This window comes from Emydura macquarii, unplaced genomic scaffold (genome assembly GCF_026122565.2).
Source record: "Emydura macquarii macquarii isolate MOO-44397 ecotype Brisbane River unplaced genomic scaffold, CSIRO-AGI_Emac_v2 contig_2846, whole genome shotgun sequence".
NCBI classification, from domain to species: domain Eukaryota; kingdom Metazoa; phylum Chordata; order Testudines; family Chelidae; genus Emydura; species Emydura macquarii.
The window spans coordinates 2,070,595-2,091,009 of NW_027132983.1; the positions used below are offsets into that span (position 1 = coordinate 2,070,595).

The 20,415-nt window shown below is 40.0% G+C and overlaps 1 protein-coding gene across 1 annotated transcript in view; it reads right to left on the reverse strand.

Annotated features, from left to right (window-relative positions):
* The window catches only part of NT5DC2 (5'-nucleotidase domain containing 2), a 51,565-nt gene that overhangs the window by 15,520 nt on the left and 15,630 nt on the right, over window positions 1-20,415 (reverse strand). Inside the window, exons 4-9 of the mRNA XM_067568078.1 lie at window positions 17,963-18,018; window positions 15,368-15,461; window positions 9,098-9,226; window positions 4,058-4,118; window positions 3,228-3,330; window positions 2,502-2,603 (exon numbers count right to left, since the gene is read on the reverse strand). Coding sequence (XP_067424179.1) covers window positions 2,502-2,603; window positions 3,228-3,330; window positions 4,058-4,118; window positions 9,098-9,226; window positions 15,368-15,461; window positions 17,963-18,018 — 545 coding nt within the window. The remainder of the gene's footprint in view (window positions 1-2,501; window positions 2,604-3,227; window positions 3,331-4,057; window positions 4,119-9,097; window positions 9,227-15,367; window positions 15,462-17,962; window positions 18,019-20,415) is intronic.

Here is a 20,415-nt window from a genome sequence, read left to right on the forward strand (position 1 = left end):
ATTCAAACAATAGTATTATTTATATGTAGCATCTTCTGCTAATCTGTTGGTTCTTCAACACAACTGTGAATTGATGCAATATTTTATGTAAATGGTAGTGGTGCCCCCTAGTGCTGTCCTGGAACAAATCAACTGGTTATCACAAACTCCATGTTTGTATATGGAGGTCTCAGAATACGGTTTTTTTAAACTAAATTTAAGTTAAAAGCATTCAGTTACAGCTTTGGGAATATTAAAAAGTTAACCCTCTCCAATATGCTACTGTTTCTGCAGGGATCTGTAGCGCACATGGTCTTTGGTGAGTCAATCAGCAGCGTTGTACAGCCATGTCACAGGATGAATGGCTCTCAGGGGAGATGGGTCAAGCCCCCCTGACGTACTTAGTGCACTTCCCCAAGTAGAGAAGATGAGTTAAGTATCATGCTGGCAGGCAGGCCTTGAGGAGGCTGGGGTGGTGGGGTGGGGTAGGGGCGTGAAGAGGAAGAAGCAAGGAGATATGACAGAAGCCTGTGTGTGGCAAGAGGGGAGACTCCAAGTAGGAAACCCAAGAAATTGGTGTTCGGTACAGAGCCAAAAGGAGCACAAGAGGGGAGCTGAAGGGCTGTGAGGAGACTGTGCAGAGCCCAGGAAGGGCTAAAAGCTGAGCCCAGAGGGCAGCCTGAAGAATGTTTTGAAGTCTGAAGAGAAAACAGAGCCTCAGAAAAGAAGGGCTCTGTTCAACTTGAAAGGGGGGTGGAAGACTCTGTTCTGAACTTGAAGACCCCAGAAGGGGTGGATTTTTCTTTATGGCTTAGCTGACAGGCCAAGTCAGTGCAGCAATCCAGCTAGAATGGAAGATTGAGGGAGCCAAGCAGAGTGAAAGGAAACGGAGGCAGTGACTAGTAGAAGCCAGACAGCATCGGTGGCCGGTGGTAGTGCTAAGACAGGCCATCACAGACAATCATACTGGTTCACTGACGTGAACATTTATATTACTAGGAAATGGGCTTTAAAGTTAATGTAGTGCTGGCGAAAGATGCTGGCTTTACAGCAACAGACAGCAAATTTCTTTAGGTAGGCATAAAATGGTTACATTATGCAGTGTCAGCATAAGCTTCTCAAAACGGCCTTCCCAATTCATCTATGCCCTGAAATATCTCTAGGTAGTAGATGATGGGGCAATCTTATTTTCAACCGCTGTCTTCTGAGCCTTTTTACCGAGGCTACTAATTGTGTTCAGAGGGTATGTTTTGTAGCTGTCGACTATTAACTGAGTAAACACAACTGAAACCTGTACTGATCAGAGTCTACATTAAAAAAAATTTAAAAAAAGCAACTGAAAGCCATTTATTTTTTCCTAAAAGTAATAGCTTTTATCATGAACAGCAGCATCTTTACAGATAAAGACTTGCAAAAATATGCAGTAATTAAAGAAATAGTTATCCACACCAACAAAAATAAAGCTGGTTTTCACTAGAAAACCACCTCCCTGCTGAACTGATCAGGTTTTTTGGTTTGCAAAAAAAGCAAGTAAACATGCATGATGAAGGGGGGAAACACTGAGCAATTCCACTCCTAACTGGGCTAGTGGCTTGATGAAAGAACATTCTCTGCTCTTCATAATTTCATTCTATTATGTCATTCATAAGTCAAGGCAGCACTGTATAAAGATAAAGGTTCTCTATATCTGCATTTTCAAGAGCCAGCATATGTCCATTTCTCTCTTGCAAGTCCAAAGGAAATCATTACTTAAAAAATAAAAACCTGCTGACATGTCATAAGTTTTTTTTTTGGTAGGAATGTCTTCATTAGTTGCCAAGTACAAGAGTTACTGAAAAGAGAAATAAGGAATAATAATAATAATAATAATAATAAAAAAAACCCAAAACAAATCACAGCACACACACACACACACACACACAGGGTGAATGTGCCCAGCAATTAAGAAACCACTCAACTTAAATTACTTTGCCAGTTGTTGGAAGGCTTGTTAAGGGCAGGCAGGAAGAAAAAGAGAAAATGACACATTCACAAGTTATATGATGTCCAGGTATATTCAGCTATCATACAAAGCATTCTGTTACTCTATTCCTTTCCATTTCTTCTAGATGGTTTAACTTCATTAATGCCCCAATAATTATAAATTACACCCATATCAAATATACACCCATAAATTACACCCAATCACTAAAGCAAAAACTCCCCAAAATGACCAGAATAGCCAAATTCTAGGAATTTTAGGAACAAATTCTGTTTAGGATTTCAAAATAATAGCTTTTTATTAATGGAGGAATACATTTGCCCTAATAGATGCATTTGGCTGGTGAATATCAGGAAGCAGGGAATCCAATCCTGCACCAGGTTTAAAATTTGTGATCTGAAACATACACATATTCACACCCTCCTCAAAGAGGGTGGATGGTTTTGATAACCATATTTTGAGATGGGGAGGAGAAAGAATGCAGAGGAAGATGTTTGCCTTGGAAAAGTTCTACAAGCCACACTGCAGCATTGGAACATACTTGCGTCTATCTGTGAAGAAGGTGGGTTTATCAGCTTGCACAATGACCATGTCGAAGAGGTCCCTCCAGTTCTTGCCGACCATGTGTTTCATTCCTTTATCTCTGTAAACAGGTGGAAAGGTTAATATTTCAAATAAACCCCTCTCTGGCACACACAGCGCAGAGTAAAATCCAAAACATCTTATTTTAGCTTAAAACTTTTTTTCTTTAAGTAATAAGCCTTTAAAAGCACAGAGACTTCATAAACCTTCTGACTCCATTTGACTGCATATAGGAGTTATACACAGTTGTTGAGCACTAACGTCCTCATACCACGACTAAAGAATTCTCCCTCTACCCTCAAAGCTCAGAAGCTGTTCACACAACTCCGTGCCTTCAAGAAGCAGAGCAAGTCTGCTGGCTCAAGAGATATTGCTCTGTTGTTATCAATAGTAAAAATAGCGGCAAAAATAATACTGGCCAGTCAGCCCCAAAAGAAAGACAGAAACACAGCTCCCTCAGAGACAAAAGAACTCGTGTGGTATGTGCATTTACCAATCTTTTAACACAAGCCACAGCTCCCTTCCCCTTCACTGAATAGAATTCCACTAAAACATCCCATAAAAACATCCAGTTTACTATCTTCAAACCCTCACTTAGGAAAATTGACCCCAAATTAATCCCATAGTCTAATGTGTGCAACTGTAATAACTGATTCATATTGCTTTTGTAATAGACGATACTCACACGAAGCTAAAAGGGCTGTTTGTAATAAGGAAGAGTTTCTTGTTGAGGTTAACCAGTCGGTTTAGGACAGCATAAGTTTCATCCCCATGAAGAATGTATTTTTCTGTTTAAAAAAACAAAAAACAAAAAACCCACAAGTTTGTATTACCTCTTACTACCAAGAATTTTTTGTATATTGTTAAAAATGTTGCCAGATGGTTTTTAAAAAGGTTACATATGAGCAATGATATCGCTTGGAATGCAGAGGCCCTTATTCTTGGGTACACAGAGTTACCATTATTGAAATAATAAGCAAGATGAATAGAGAATTACAGCAACAACAAAATAAAAAGCTATCTTCATGTACTAGAAAAGCCAGTCAACCTCACACACAACTGAGTTAACGGGCTATTGGAGGCAGGTAAACGTGAGAAGGCTCCCTGCATGTGAAGAAATAGAATGAACAATGACAATTGTCATAGGTCTGACTATATAGTGAAAAGAGCTCATCTAGAAGAGCTATGGCCTTCCAATATGTTACATTTTCCTCTTAACTGCTAACATGCCCAACTTATGGGCAAAGAAAATAATGCTTGAGAAACGAAAGGACTGTTCTTTTCATGTAAAGCAGCCTTGGTCAGTACCAAAATACCTCTTTCAACTACTTTGATAGCTTTAAGCATAAGCTATGAACATATACAGGCATGATCTTACTGTATCTTGCTAATATCACCATCGCTTCTAGTCTGGTGTTGAACTGTAAAACCAATAATCCATTTACACATCTAAACATTCAATAAAATATGCATTAGCACTGAAAAGGAAGAATAATGGATTTAAACTTAACTGACCCATGTCCTTCTCAATCCATTTGTACATCATTCCTTTCACATGCACGTCTTTAATGGCATCCTAAAAAAGGGAAAAACCAATGGGTTTCAGTTTTAAATCTGGCATTTATGCAAATATTTTCTACTGCCTCCAATGCAACCTTGTTGTCAAGATGGATCAACAGAATAACGACACATCTGCTTCATTTGCTGCAAGGATAAAGAGCTAAGTGGACAATAAGCCAAGGACATTCTGCAAGGGGATTCTCTATTACAAGTATAACCAATTACATTTATGAATTTGAATGTGGGGAGGAGAGAAAAACCAAAAACTTGGTTTTATTTCAGCCAGTGGAAATAAAGACATGCATTGTAATCAATATGTTTACGTAAACAATTAAAGTTTAAATTAAAATTATGCTTAGGGCAAATCGACTGGTCCCACAGCAGTGACCTGGCTTTGAGTCCCAAGCAGGGTCGAGGAGTGCTTTGTAAATGCCATTCAAAAAACCCAAGAGAAGAAAGAAGGGGTCACAGCTTCCAGAATTGGCTACATTACTGTTCCTTCGCCCTCAAAGAGACCCTGAGTTCTCCCAGATGCCAGGCCTCAAGCTGTACTTTTTCGAGGTTGGAATTCTACATTTTACCCATTCTCAGGCCCAGGTACAAGCCCCCTGGTTACCAATCATGAGTGGTCCAACTGGGGTTTGAGTTTGGATGGAACCAGCCAACTCCTTTGCAACTGCAGATCTGAGGCGGACTTATCTGTCTCACTGTATCACCTTTCCTTCTTGGCCCTCAACCACCGCTTTACAGCCTCTGTGCCTGAGTCCTGGTCTACACTACAAACTTACGTCTGTATAACTAAGTCACTAAAGGGAGTGGAAAATTCACACCCTTGAGCAACACGTTATATTGACCCACTTCCTGGTGTAGAAAGTGCAATGTCGATGGTAGAGCTTCTCCTGTCGACACAGCTACTGCCTCTTGAAGAGGTGAAGTATCTTCATACTGGTGTAGGTGTTATCTTCACTCAGCACTACAGCGATGCAGTTGCATCACTGCAGAGTGTAGACAAGCCCTGACTCTATGCATTCAGGCAGGCAAGCAATACACAAGTGAATAGGGAAACTGAGCACATGCAATCATCGAAGCAATACAGACATTTCCCCCAATAGCATGGGGTGTTAAGGTACAAAGTCGAGGTGGAAGGAAAAAGTCTTCTGCTGAGAACACTAAGTTCCATTATGGGACAGCAGTACTGCCAGCCTTCAGAGGAGGCTAAGGGCTGGAAACTTATATTGGCATAGCTATGATCTTTCAGGAGTGAGAAAAATCCACACCCCTGGGAGACATAGCTATGCCAGAGTGATAGGTATGCGGAAGAATTCTTCCATCAACCTAACTACCCCCTCTCAGGGAGGTGGATTACCTGCACTGATAGGAGTAGGTATAGGTAGTGTGTACAATATGAGTTGCTGTAGCAGATGAGTTGCTGTAGCATTAAGTGTAGACATAACCACAGAGTTTAATAGAGTCAGAGTTTAAGGCCAGAATGGCCCATCTAGTGTGATGCAGAACTTGAATTTTAGTCTGTTCTATGCAGGTGTCTTTCAAGATTTCACGGGGGGGGTAAAGGGGGGGGGTGTTGGAAGGACAGGGATTTTCAGAATATTCTCCACCCCACCTACCAAAAAATTCTCCTTAGCTAAACAAGAAGCATTTAAAATATATTCATCTGTTTACATATCTTTAATTTTACACACACACGCACATGGTCTCTTTCATATATATGCATATGAAACCAAGCAAGAATCAAGACAACCCGCACCTAACAAAGGTCTGCAGGCTGCACACATTCATTCTAACAGTGTCACTCTTTAAACCATTCTATTTTCAGATTGTGTTCGTTAAATTTGTCTTAATTCAGTTTTTTTTTTTTTTAAAGCCAACACCAATTTGGGGAGGGTGGCAGAGAGAGAGGGAGAAGTGAGTTCCAGATATTATTTTCATTTGTAAGGTTTGGAGATTATATAGAAGTTAATTTTCCTAATTTAACACTGGAAATTCAAAAATCAGATGTATTCCATCACGTGTTGTACCCAGTCACTGCAGGTCTACAGGTCTATTCAGGGTCTACAATAATTTTAAACCAACATTAATATGCAGTAGCAGGTGTTCACATGGTTTCTTTGTGAACGTGGCAGAGCTGATATTCAGCTCTGAATGCTGACTGAGAACCAGCACTGAAGATTTGAACCACACATGGGGATATTTATTAATAAAGTGGGCTCAAGTCTTTTGACATTTGGATTTGGGAGGAAAAATCTGGTTACACCCTAAAAGCTAATGTCCCATGTCATTCACCATTAGATCAGTCTATTGGATTAAGAGGAACTGGTACCAAGCAGTGATGGGTGTATTATCACAAGAGCCAACTCCTGTGCAGAAAACTTCTCTTCTGATGGCGTGCCATTGGTGACACAGGCTGACAACAGTAAATACTTTTGTGACAAAACTATATTCACAGTGGTGAAAAGAGTGCCAGGTTTGCTATGCTTCTTGGTTGCAGACTCCTTACCTCATTCCCAGATAAAAACAGAGCCCATAGCTGTACTGCAGCAGGTACCTTGAAAACCCTGGGAGATGCCTCATGATGTTAGAAAAAAACTCTGAAGGATCAGTCTGAGCCCATGAACAAACTTCCCACTTGCTTCAATCCTTGGGGCAACCAGTTAATATTTGACCTTTTGACCAGTACACTGAGTACACAACGCCCAGCTTCCTATTAAAGATTGCGTACAACGTGGCTTTGAGAAGTTCCCGGAGGATAACGGTGAATGTTTAGAGTGCCAATGATCATTGTTTTTTGCCCACTAACAGCATGAGATATGATAAGTGTGGCCAACATGAGCCTGATCCTAAAAATACCTATTAGTTCACTGACAAAGATCTCCTCTGAGGGGTTCTGAGTTTGTTTCCAAAAACTATTCCCGAAGTACATCCATCATTATTCTACAATGCTCAGCTCTAGGAGTTAGCGACAGAGTGGAAGAAGTTTTGTATTTATTTTTTCATAAGAACTTCTGTCCTACTTTGCTGAATAATATTCTGAACCATACCTGTCAGATTCTTTGCCTTCCAAAACACAAGAATAAGCCTCAGGGAGTAGTGACACACGAAGAGGAGAGGTTTTACAGAAGTATATTTACCTCATTAATCCTCAGATCAGACAAGATCCTTCCCCTCAATTCTGCACACATTGGACACCCATCAGAACACACCTCAGCAGGCTGCTTATCTTTCATAATTATTGCATTTTACATGTTCAGAGGGTTGTGCAGGTATTGACCTACACAATGCACCCCATGAGGTATATGCTGTAAGTATCCCCTTTATGCAGATGAGAAAACTACAGCAAATAAGGTGAAGTAAAGTGATGCCAAACAGCAAGCCAATGCAACAGCTAGAATTAGAACTTAAGAATCAGAGAGTGCACTCATTCTTTGGGATCACACAGTTTCCACACAGTACTGAATATTGTTGCCATCCTTTAATAAATGCCATGGTTTTAAATGGGCTTGTCTCTACCTATAGCACAACCATTTGGTTCCGAGCTGTAGAGCCATCCCATGGGTTTGAAGGATAAAACAGACTTTGTGTAATGCAATTCAGGAAGGCCTTGGCCACTTTGATATGAAGCCACTCTGTACAGGGAGATTTTGAGAGACCAGTAAAAGGGCCAGAGACACGTGATAGTGTAATATTGATCATCATATTTGTTGCTAACAGCAGCCTCTCTGGCAGGCCTGTGCAACCCTGGCATGAGTAAGCCAGAAGGAGGAGAGGGGGATTTGGGGGAATCACAGGAAGGGAGCCTCTTGCTCAACCTTCGCCTGACCCTGAGCCACCTCCTCCCCCACAGGCTCTAGTGGACGTGTTGGGATCTGTGTTTCAGGAAAAGACCAAAAAGCTTATTTAGGCATGCCTCCTGGGAGATGTTTGTCTGGGCCTCAGGATATGTAGATTCTATAGAGACACATCTGGTTAATTAAGTACTCTGGTGACCTTAGGTCTAGCTTCAAACTGCCAGCCCAACAAGTTTTTTATTTTCCTTGACGTGTTATTGTCTACTAACAAGGATAAATGGCGAGCAGGGGAAGAGGCTTGGACTCTTTAGGATCTCGTCTTGGACACAGCTTTGGGATCCTCCAACAACAGCTATAAGATCAGGCCACTTGAAAGCCGCCCCAGACGCCAGTAATTATTGAGGGTTGAGGTGTTTTACTAACCTGTTGTGGACATGTTTAAGTGATTGAGCCCAAGTAAAGTATAGCTTTAAAGTAAGAGTACTTTTGTGTTAGACTGTTTCTACCAGTCTATCTATCTATCAGCTGGACGGCCATGTCTCCACTTGGCTTATTTCCTGACACCACCTTGCACAAAGTAAGGTTACCATGAGCTTTGTGTTAGCAGAACCCTGGGTAATAACTCAAGGACCAAAATAAAATATGCCACGTACATCCATCTCGGTAGTCCTCTTCCCTGTCCTGTCTATTCCAACATTAGTAGGACTGCTCCCAGAAGCTGAAAATTAGACAACTGTTTTATATGCTTTCCTGAAGCGAGCTGCCAAAAGGCTTTTAACTATTAATTTTGTAGAAGGTGAAGAGTTTTTTCATAAATAAAACAAATTTGGATAAATGTAGCTGAGAAATTTAGGGGGGGGGGGGGGAGGAGGAGGAGGAGAAGAGAGAGAGAAGAAATTTTCCTAGAGACGGATGGGACTCAGAACAGTATTCTTCATTAAATAATTCAACTCTTCTGTCACTGACTTAGCAGTACACAAAGAGATCTCAAATGTTTGGGTTTTTTTTTTTTTAAAAAGGCATTATATGTGCACCAGTACGCCCCAATTTAAAAAAAGAATGCATTCAATGTCAGAAATAATAAAAGCTTATGTTTGGATAGTACAGAGTTCACAAGTAGTGACAGAACACAAGTTAACCTGTATCATATACATACCATTGCATCAGCATATCAATAAATCCTTATACTCACAGATATATCCTTGTAAAGATGAACCTGGTCAAACTCTATGCCATGATTTATGAAATAATCAATGACAGAGGAGAGCAGTGTCATTTCAGGAAGGGAGAAGATGTCCATGAATTGTTTAATTGCAGGACCCTGATTAGAAGAAAAAAAAAGTTGCATTAGAAATTGCAAGAAAGTTGTGAACATTGATGTTAAGAGATCAGAAGGGTTCCCCCTGCCAATACAAGAGGGGGAGGAGGGGGAGGGAAGAAAAGCATGACACCTGTAGCCATACCAACTTGTGCTGGGTTCCAGCCAAGCATCACAGGCTAATTAGGGCTGGTTCACAACAGTTTTCAGATGAGACCTCCAAAGAAAGCCTAGGTACTGGAAGTATCAGCAGCACTGTAGGTGGCACACAGCCCTTAAATTAGGACCTTATATAATGTTGTAACAACCCTTTGGAGCACTTGATAAAACACTGTGGTCGTTAGAAAGTGCTGTGGTTATCAATAAGACATGGAGAATTAGCCCCAGTACCTTAAATTTCAACCTAATACTGTATTCTTCACTTCCTGTCCTAAACAGCTGTATAACATCACAGTGCACTGAAAATTAGTTATGTTCCACTCCAGAAGTGGCTACAATGATCCCTGTAAATCTCTCTCCCACAAGAAGAGAGGCTTAGCTAAATGTCTATGATGCATTTCAAGACTCTTGGCTACAAGGCATTGAGACTTCAAAGTATTACTGTATGCTTAATTATTCTCCTGATGAGGTTTCAGATGTTATTTAAGTAGCAAAATGATTTAAACAATGTGTGCCCAAAAGATAACAGGCAGAAAATTCCTGTCACACAATGAGATAGGAAAGGGAGAGAAAGAAAAAGTTACAGGCATCTTTGAAAAAAAATAGCTAGTAATTATTGGCAATGTTCTAATCGTCAGTTTCCAGTCAACTCCCCCCAATTATTTCATTCCCATAAATTATACAAAGACTGAGTTTATTGTAAAAAAGTTATAAAATTAGTAAGCAAAAATTAAAAGACTATTGGCCTAGTTTGGCTCCACTGCAGGCAGATGTTACTCCATATATTGCATCTTCAAACAGCACAGTTTTGGGACCATGAATTCCAAACTACAGTTTGCTAGCTTTATACATGTAGAGCTTTCCCTACCTCACACACACCTTCTTAAATACAATAGGATTTCTCTAGAATACAGATACAAAATAACCACCACTGCATCCCATTCTGATGTGCTAAAATTTGGAAGAGAGCTTGCCAAATCTCCCGTGGGAGCTGCAGATGAATAAGTCATTTAACTTTTCGTTTGTCTAGTGCCAGAGTGGCTGTGGGAATAATTAAAGATGCCTGGTGACGGAAAAGCAGTTTGGGAAGGGCTTGGAACTGTTCAAGAATCTGTCTATCAAGGATGTCTTGCACTCATTGCATAGCACAGAGCATGGAAGTTTGACCATAAACAAATTCCCTAGCAAGGAGAGACCTGTAGGCCCAGCACACTCCAGCATCTCCATGGTCTCAAAGTCAATGCAAGTAGATACAGTAACATAGAAAGTATATACACAAATAGTGTACAGATACTAGGGAGTGGTTAGAGAAGGCACGTAGCCTTGACTGAAAAGGGCCTGAACACTGACTCACTAAGAAATGTATGTGGTCAAACACTCTGGATGCCACAGGCACCTTACACCAGGCACAAGACAGAGTGTTTCTGAAACATGTTCCAGATGTTTACATAGGTGTCCCAAGCCCTGTGGTGACAAAACGACCACCGCAGAGCTCAGTGAGAGCAGTTCCATCTCCCACTCCATGGCCAGCCACTACTGAGGGAAACTATGCACCAGAGCCTCAAACGCAGCTTCAAAGGAGAGTTGGATCCAGGCAACCTGCACAGAGAGTTATTAAGTTAAGACGATCCTGCTCCATTTCATCCCAGATGGAAGAGTCCACTGGCTCATATGACAAGAGTGTCAAAACACAGGTGAAATTTTAATTGATGAAACACAGCTACCTAGATTGGGATTTGGTTAGGCAACTCATGTTGAGACCTTTGCTCTTGCAAAAGTGTCATGTGATCAATGACCAGAAGTAGTCAGGACCTGTTTTTGCATCTCATCCAAGAGACAGAATCTTCTTTAATAACTGATGTAACAACTTTTACTACTTTTGATCCTTCAGTATGAAGTGATTTAATTATATTTATTGCACAAGAACACTCTGGCACTACTAAGATGGCAAGAATATTGAATTTGTCATATTTAATCCCACCATTGGCCCATCAAGACTAATGTCCTGCCTTTGGCAGAGGTCAATAATTGATACTTCAAAGGAAAACCAAGACCCCGTATAACGCAGGAATGCAGCAACAGAATGTCAAGGTATGTGTGAAGAATTCCTTCCTGAGCCTTATGGCAACGAGATTACACCATGAATTGTTTTATTTCTATTTTAGCTTGGTCATAGAATTACCTAGTCCCTTTTAAAAATCTAGTTACATTATTTAGTCCATGACCTTGTTATAGTGCATTCCACATTGTAACTGAATAATCATCCCCTCACATTATGGGAGTTGTATGACAAGGAGGAGGGAGTGATCAGTTACGGCTATGCCCTTCATAATGTAATGTATATACCTAAGTCAAACGCCCTTCAAATCCTTCTCCCTTCCAGGCTAAGAAAAGCTGATGAAGGCAGAGTCCAACATTACAACTCTGAACCAAAAAGGCATGTAAATCCTTATGGGCAGACTATCCACCGACACTAATGGTCTCATAGCTCAAAGTATACTGCAAGTATTCAGCTCAAAAAAGAATACCAACTGGTTTTGGAAGTGATTTTGCTGTCCTTACTGTAAGCCCTTGGTGCTTAGAAAGTGATAATTAAAAAGAGGGAGAGCCAGTGTAGCTGGGGGAATCATTGGGAAGGAATTTTTTCTCCTCATTTACAGCAGGACCCATCAAAGGAGTTTAAATTTGCACATGGTAATTTTAAACAAACACCTTCCAAGTCTTGATCAGAAACCCAGAGGGCAAGCTAAACATCTGGGATGAACTTCACGAGTTTATGGGGGAATCTTTTAATTAACAGTAAGCAATCAGAAGAAGCACAAAAACATTAATTTTATTTCCTCAGAAAGTAGTTGTAAGAACTGTACTGACATTACACATTTCCGATTTTAATATACACTTCCATTTCTCTCATTATGCATTTTATTTAATTCAGTTGGTCTTTACTGGTTTAGAATTGAATTGTTCTTTCAAAATACATTACATACACAGTAAGCTTAAAAGTTTGCATTCAGCACTGAAAGATACAGGAGAGAGGATTTGCTGAACCAGAAACAACACCTAATGGCTGATCAGAGGCTTGTTGGATCTCTGGGTCTTTCCAACCACAAATCCCGTGCAATGTGTACTGTTGTGTTTGGAATAATAATATCAAAAGTCTGGAAGGGAATAAAAATAGACTTTTCTCCAAATTATGTTTAAGATTAGTTCAACTGAGTTTGTCAACACTGCATAAAACAAACTGAAGAGGGAGAATTCCAGTTTTTTTAGTTCCATAAAATAAACCTCATCCTCTCTAAAATTAATGTGTTCATCTTACCCCATGGCAGGGCATGGTTGTCTCCAGAAGGAACCGGAAAAAGCATTACACACATTAGCCCTTTAATCCGTGTAATAAATTCTTGACATCCTTGAGTGTTAGTCAGCAGTTTACTAGCATAGGTCAATAATAAAATCTACCATGGATTGCTCAGCAAGCGAACAAAATTGAGTCCTGATTCCCTACTAGGGACTGGAGTATTCTATATTGGGGGGGAGGGGGAGCTTTGCATGTATCTCACACATGCACAGAACAAAAGATCTGTGTAAGCTCAAAAGCTTGTCTCTCTCACCAACAGAAGTTGGTCCAGTAAAAGATATCACCTCCTCCCCCTTGTCTCTCTAACATGAACAGTGTCATTAATTGGCTCCTGAACAAGCCAGATCCCCATTGCTCATCACCAAAGGAAGGTTCTCCTTGTGAAAAAGCAGAGGAATTAAAAGAAAATAAAACTGGATTTCCCTGGTACCAAAAATGGGAACAAAAGGAAAAAAAAACTGATGAACATGTTAATTTGTCTAACAGATCACAAAGAAAGATAGCTAGTTATATTAGAGCACAAGTATTACTGTAGCTATACTTTATATTTAGAGCAAATGAAAGTTCATAAAAAATGCCTACAGCAATTTAATCTCTTTTTTTTTTTTTTTTTTTAAATGTTGGAAGTTTGCTATTCACAAAAAAGGGTTATATTTATGAGTGCTGTGTGTATAGATATTTCACATTCCAAACAGCCATATACTCAAGTAACTTTGTTTATGATTGAGAATTATTCACAGATCTAAAGTATTTGCTTTTCCAAGGACTAACAGTTCAGATTAGCCTTTCCCATGAGACACAAATCAAAGTGACCTTGAGTTGTTGATTTAGCACAGCTGACTTAAAGGGGTATTACTGGAATGTTTTGAGGGAGCCTGCAGTTCAGCTACCAGATGACTGACCTATGCCAGAAGAACTAACTCAGTCTGAAATGAAGTAAAAACATCTTGGGGGGGGGGGGGAATGGATTATGAATTTATTTTTCCCAAAGCTTCCATGGCATGAAGCTAGATAATTCTTTCAAAAAGAAAATGTGTCTCCAGCCCTTCTCCTTTTTGGCCAATGTAGACAAATTTGAAAAGGTTCCAGTGGAAGAAACTTAATATTGCCAGACCTCTGACTGTGCAAAAAAAAAAAAAAAAAAAAAAAAAAACCACCACACCAACCAACTGATCCACTGAGATTAATTAAAAAAGCAGTTTTTGGAGCCCTATGCAGCGCTGAAGGCAAGATGGATTTCTCTGGCTGTCTGTGCTGCACATACAAGCATTTGAATAACCTGGGCTCAAGATTAGCCAACGCACATTCATTCTCTGGAAATATCTTTCAAACCAAACGCAAGTATTAATAACCAGCATACCTTTTATATTTAACATTTATGAAGAACCCCAGAAGGCACACACACAATCAGCTTCACTTGAATGTTCAAGGAGGATCATCTTCGCGTATTTTGAGGTCTGCATTTCATTATTTTCAAATGTAAAGATTCATTCCCTCCCCACCCCCCTTTGATATATAGGTGTGGGGAGGGGAATAGAGAGGGGAAAGATGGGCCCCATACAGGAAAAAAGTTACAAAGACCATTTTTATTTATGATAAATGAGGTTATATAAGACTCCACTGCATTTACGGAGGAAAATGGAATCCTCTGAAGTTTCAGGAAACTTAATACAGTTGTCCTAAAGCAGCTCCTCAAATTTTTCATAATATTTTCTAGGCCTATTCCATAAGAACGGCCATAGCCATAGATGGACCATAGTTGGACCAATGGTCCTTCTAGCCCAGTATCTCCGATGGTGGCCAGTGCCAGACATTTCAGAGGAAACGAACAGAACAGGGCAATTATGGAGTGATCCATTCCCTGTCGTTCAGATTCAGCAGCTGGCAGCAAGAAGTTTAGAGACCAACCAGAACACAGGGTTGCTTCCCTGACCATCTTTGCTAATAGGTCCATTGGTGACTATCATGGTCCTCATGTGATCCTGCCAGTCATTTATTAGCAATTAAAATCCAGACTTCCAGCTATGTGACATAGTACATTTTAAAAGCCTCCATTTAGTGCCAACTATCAAACCTGAGAGGGAGATCTCTATCCTCAGAACAGGTACAGCCCAAGTCCATGTTTGCCCTGTGTCAAGCTTTCTGATAAAGGTGCCAACTATGCTGGGCTTCTGTGCTTTGTATTAAGGATGCTTGTTCATTAGAGAACACACACACACACACACACACACACACACACACAGGTTGGTTTTTGGAGCTATCGATTGCTGTTAGGTGATCTGATGACTGTCATTAGTGAGGTGGGCTGGACTTGAATGGATGACCTGAAGGTGAAATACACCATACCTTTTATCAGTCCTGAGAGCCATTCAGTCCTGGACCTATACCCAAACAATTTTAAAAGATCCCCACAGGCAGTTTGCAGCTTCCATACCTCCTTGAATAAGCTCTTGGGTAAATTCCTACAAAAGCAGAATGTGTTTAAACTGGCAAGTGCTGCCCTTTTTCAAACTTGGAAGAAGCTACATAGTCACTCTCACTTACTCCTTACATAGTAATTTTCCTAGCGGACAGAAAGAGCCCACATTTCAGTTTTAAAGAATGCACTGAATTGTTGCCTACAATACCTTGCCATAGAAGTCACTCATCTGGTACAGCGGGATGTGCTGGGTACCACCATACAGTTCAATAACCTCTTCATCAGGCACTGGTTTTAGCCCTCTACAAAAGAAGTTACAAAAAACCTGCATCAGTAAATGTTAGCAGCCACTGGGCTCCAAACCAGTGGGGGGAGAGGAAAGGTGGGTAAGCGCCTTTTATAAAACTCAAAGCTCTGAAGTGAAGACAAAAAGGATCTTGACATGAAGTCTGTTTTTAACACCACATGGCATTATTCATATCCACAATTATGAAAGAGAACAGAGATTGGCCATTTGTGAACAGTAACAAAATCTAGCTTAATTGAGAAATTTCTGTACAGCTTGATTTAGTCAAAATGGGAAAGAAATTCTAGTTCCATACCTTTTTGTCTCAAGGGGGACATGCACCAATGAACAGACATGGCTGGCTTTCATCTTGCCACTACAAGCTCAGACTAATGCAAGATGCAAGACTTCTCTGCTACCTCTCATTCTCAGAGCAATAGCACATGTTTCATGGGTCTTTGTATAACTTCTGCAGATATTTTGAACACTGAACAGAAACTAAAATATATTTTACTGGTTAGTTTAGTTTTCATAACCAAGAAAGTTGTCTCTATAAAGACTATTCAACCTCAGTAAACCTTACCTAATACATAGCCCTAACTTTCAACTGTGCTTTCATGATTTAAAGGCTATGTAAGATTAGTCTGCAGATGTGAAGATATATAATAAAAAAAAAAAAAATCACACACATTTATGTAATTACTTATTTTGCAAACTATTTACTCAACAAGCCAATGACTGTCCCTTTCTTCTGACTCAACAGATCAGAACATTATCTTTGAAGAATTTTGTTTTTTAAGTAACCCTATTTGTTAAAAGAAAATTTAAATATTTACACAAAGGCAGTTTTATATAAACAGCTTTACAAAAAGTTATTTGAAATAATCCTCTTATGCAGGTTCAGTGAAGGATGTTGCAATTCCTGAGAACCATGAACAAAGCAATGTTGAAAGAAAGAAATTCTCTTTGATTTTGGAACTCTGCCTTGGGTAATCCTGGATTTTAATGTAATCAGAGCTTAACTGCAAAAAGACACTGTTCAACAAGTAACACACAAAATCATCTTCCATGCTCAAAAAGCCCAGGAAACAAAACGTACCATTTTATGACTTCCTTTAATATATAATCCTAGAAATGAAAATTTGGAGCAGCTTATTGCTTAGGTAATCACCCCAAGGACCAGTGTGGGATTTGTTCCCTACTGCACAGTCTCTCATGCTTTGTCAGGTCTGGTTCAAATATATATACTTGGGAGAGGGTGTTCCCACACACACTCTCACACACAGGAGAGGGTAACAAATCAGCCAGGATGATAACAGTTTTTATAAAAAAAGAGGCTTATCTTGCTTTTGCCATATTATTGTCAAGGGAGCCTGTGACTTTAAATGGACACTTCTAGCTATCTATCGTAAATCTAAAATAAACTCCTTGGAATCAGTAAAAATTTGCCCAAATTAGGACCTCAAAAGTTGGCCCTTACTGATTTAATTCCTTGAATTAATAAAAATAAAGGAAATGCTCCCTCAGTGTAAAAATTAATTATTTGCTTTACATTGGCAAATATTTGATGCCCCTCATTTTTGGAGTTACTGACTCCAAACAGAGTTTAGAAGTATGGTGGGGACATTAGCCATTAGCTGCCCACAACTTCATTTGGAAAAAAATATTTAGCTACTCCAGAGTTTTTGCTTTGGAGCGTTTACTTGTTATATTGCTCTGTATCAGTCTTCTTGCTTCTAAAGGAGAGTCATCAAGTCCAATCCTGCAAGCTGCTGAGCAAGTTAAAGTCTCCCAGGGAAGTCAGTGGGAGTTGCTGATGCTTACAACCAGACTGGATCAGGACTTGAAGTGACACACTTGATATAAAAGCTCTTTAACTGCCAGGCTACTGCATGCAGTGAAAGAAAAAGAGGACTGCATGACCTGTGTTACACATACCAACGCTCTATTCAAGGACTTCTGGCCCACTTGTTTAAGAAAGTTATTCCCCATTACTTTTCTGTGCACTTTACTCAACCTTTTCCACTCAAGAAAAATGCCTCAGTCCAATGGAATTAAAATCCATGTCCTTATTTTAACCTCCAAACAGTTTTCCTCACAACTTTCCAGCATTGGTGAGCATACTCCTGTCAAGATGTGCTTTTTCACGTATGGACGGCTCTATGATAGTGAGTCTTTCCCTAGTCCAATGATTTAATCAGAAAAGTAGACTGCACTGCATCTTTCAGACTTAGTGGGGTAAATGATCGGATGTGTCATTGTGCATAAAAAAAAAAATTATGTTTTCACTCCCAAATTTGGCTCAAAATGCTTGATAAAAACAGCCACCTGTAACGGCACGTCAGGCAAGAGTGTGAAATCATTACTCAGCAAGTGGAGACAGGTTAAGATAGAGAAGGCTGCTTTTCCCATTTAAAAAAAAAAAAAAAAGTTAAATTTTACAGACGTGAGATTTTGCACTCCATCTTCTGCATGAACCCTTGGGGCATTTATTAAATGATTTCATATTTGACACACCTATATGCAGTCCCCAACTGGACATAATGGAAAGCATCAATCTTCATCAGAAGACTCTGTGAAGAGAGAAAGGTAGACAGTCTTCATTGATACTTTTTTGTATAAATTTAGTCAGGAAAACCAACAGATGTAGTTTAAGGATGTCCCAGAGGGAAAAAAATAGAAAAATTAAACCTAGTAAAACTAACGTAATCTGAATGTATTTTTTAACTGTGCTTAAATCACTTCTCTCTTCACTGCAACATTTTAAAACATCCCAGGGAAAAATGCCAAATTGCCATGAACTGAATTTGAAGCATTACATAATATTACATTCCAACTCAGGACCTATTACAAACTTTTTTATGGGGCAGCAAGTGGAAGCAGAATAGAGTACAACAGTTCTTTAATATTAAGACAATCCTTTGTACACACATAGCAAGGGAGATTCTTATGTGTAAAGAGATCTATAGGAAGTCACATTCTACTTAAGCAGAACTAATAATTCAAGTTTTTGTGCCAAATCTTATTTTCTTTTTACTTTTTTACTCCAAGCTCAAGTTCCCATTATTATTGTACCAGAATGGGAACATTAGACCTTCCCCGTTTTTGTACTGATCTCCTTTATTCACCAGGCATCCTTTCTTTTTATTCCCTCAGCCATTATACAATAGCCATAATGGAATTTCTTAAGCAAATGTGGCCTTTGAGACTAACCCAGTACCACTTTGAGAATCAGAAGTAACAGTGTGGTATCAGAACCATTTGTCCTTTCATCACTATGAGTGCAGGTTACATTGTTCCCTAATGTTCCTAAACTAAAAGGTACTCCTGCATCCAGCATACTGCTGTACTATTGTCAAGCCTCCGTTCCCATCTTCTGAGCAGGAATAAGAAGTTATGCTGAACCACCAAAGTAAACAGGCAGTATACTCCTTTACACAACGCTTGATTTTCATGTTTTGAAAACTCAAGACACTGGAGAAATGAGGCAGCCCACACTACTACCCACCAAGTGAAAAAATAGTTTACTTGGCATAAGAGTGATGTGTGCTTTTATTTCAGAAATGTGGATATTAGCTTGGATATTAGCCAGAGGAACACAGAAAATGACTGGACAACCTCTGCTGCTGCTGCAAAGTCATAAGCCCACATTCATAACAGACTGTTGCCATAATCCCAGTTTCAGCATTACAGTTTAGCTCAGCTTGGGTAGAAAAGAAGAGAGTCTGGAAAATCTAAAATGCCTTCATTCCTCTTTCAAAGGGTGGTTCTCTAGTTACATGATGAGACACACTTAACTGGTTCAGAAATAACCAGACTTTCAAAATATGACTACCTTGTGTCAGTAATTGTCTGTTTAGTTGGCAGCCAATAACGAGCGGAGTGCTCCGGGGTAAGTGCTGGGATGGTTTTGTTCAACATCTTCATTAATAATCTGCAGGATGGGATTGATTGCATCCACAGAAGTTTGCAGATGACACTAAGCTGGGGGGACTGGTAGATACCCTGGAGGATAGGGATAGGATACAGAGTGACCTAGACAAATTGGAGGATTGGGCCAAAAAAAAAAAAAAAAAAATCTGATGAGATTCAATCAGGACAAGTGCAGAGTCCTGCACTTCGGATGGAAGAATCCCATACACCGCTACAGACTGGGGACTGATTGGCTAGGCAGGAGAAAAGCATCTGGGGGTTACAGTGGTCAAGAAGCTGGATATGAGTCAACAGTGTGCCCTTGTTGCCGAGAAGGCTAACAGCAAATTGGGCTGCATTAGTAGGAGCATTGCCAACAGACTGAGGGAAGTGATTATTTCCTTCTATTTGGCACTGGTGAGGCCACATTTGGACACGCTGTGTTCAGTTTTGGGCCCCCCACTACAGAAACGATGTGGTCAAATTGGAGAGAGTCCAGAGGAGGGCAACAAAAATGATTAGGGGGCTGGAGCACAAGACTTATGAGGAGAGGCTGAAGGAACTGGACTTGTTTAGTCTACAGAAGAGAAGAATGAGGGGGGATTTGATAGCAGCCTTTAACTCCCTGAAAGGGGGTTCCAGGGAGGATGGAGCTAGGCTGTTCTCAGTGGTAGTAGGTGACAGAACAAGGAGCAATGGTCTCAAGTTGCAGTGGGGAGGTCTAGGTTGGATATTAGGAAAAAGTTTTTCACTAGGAGGGTGGTGAAGCACTGGAATGGGTTACCAAGGGAGGTGGTGAAATCTCCATCCTTAGAGGTTTTTAAGGTACGGCTTGACAAAGCCCTGGCTGGGATGATTTAATTGGGGTTGGTCCTGATGAACTCCTGAGGTCCCTTCCAACCCTAATCATCTATGATTCTTCCCCCCACTCCCTAACTGAGAATCAAGCTGTTTAACTGCAGCAAGGTGATGCCATATTTTTCAGAACTGTATTTTGACAGGGTTGTCTAAAGTTACTGGAAAAAAAAAAAGAGGGTTAATACAAACATTTGCATTTT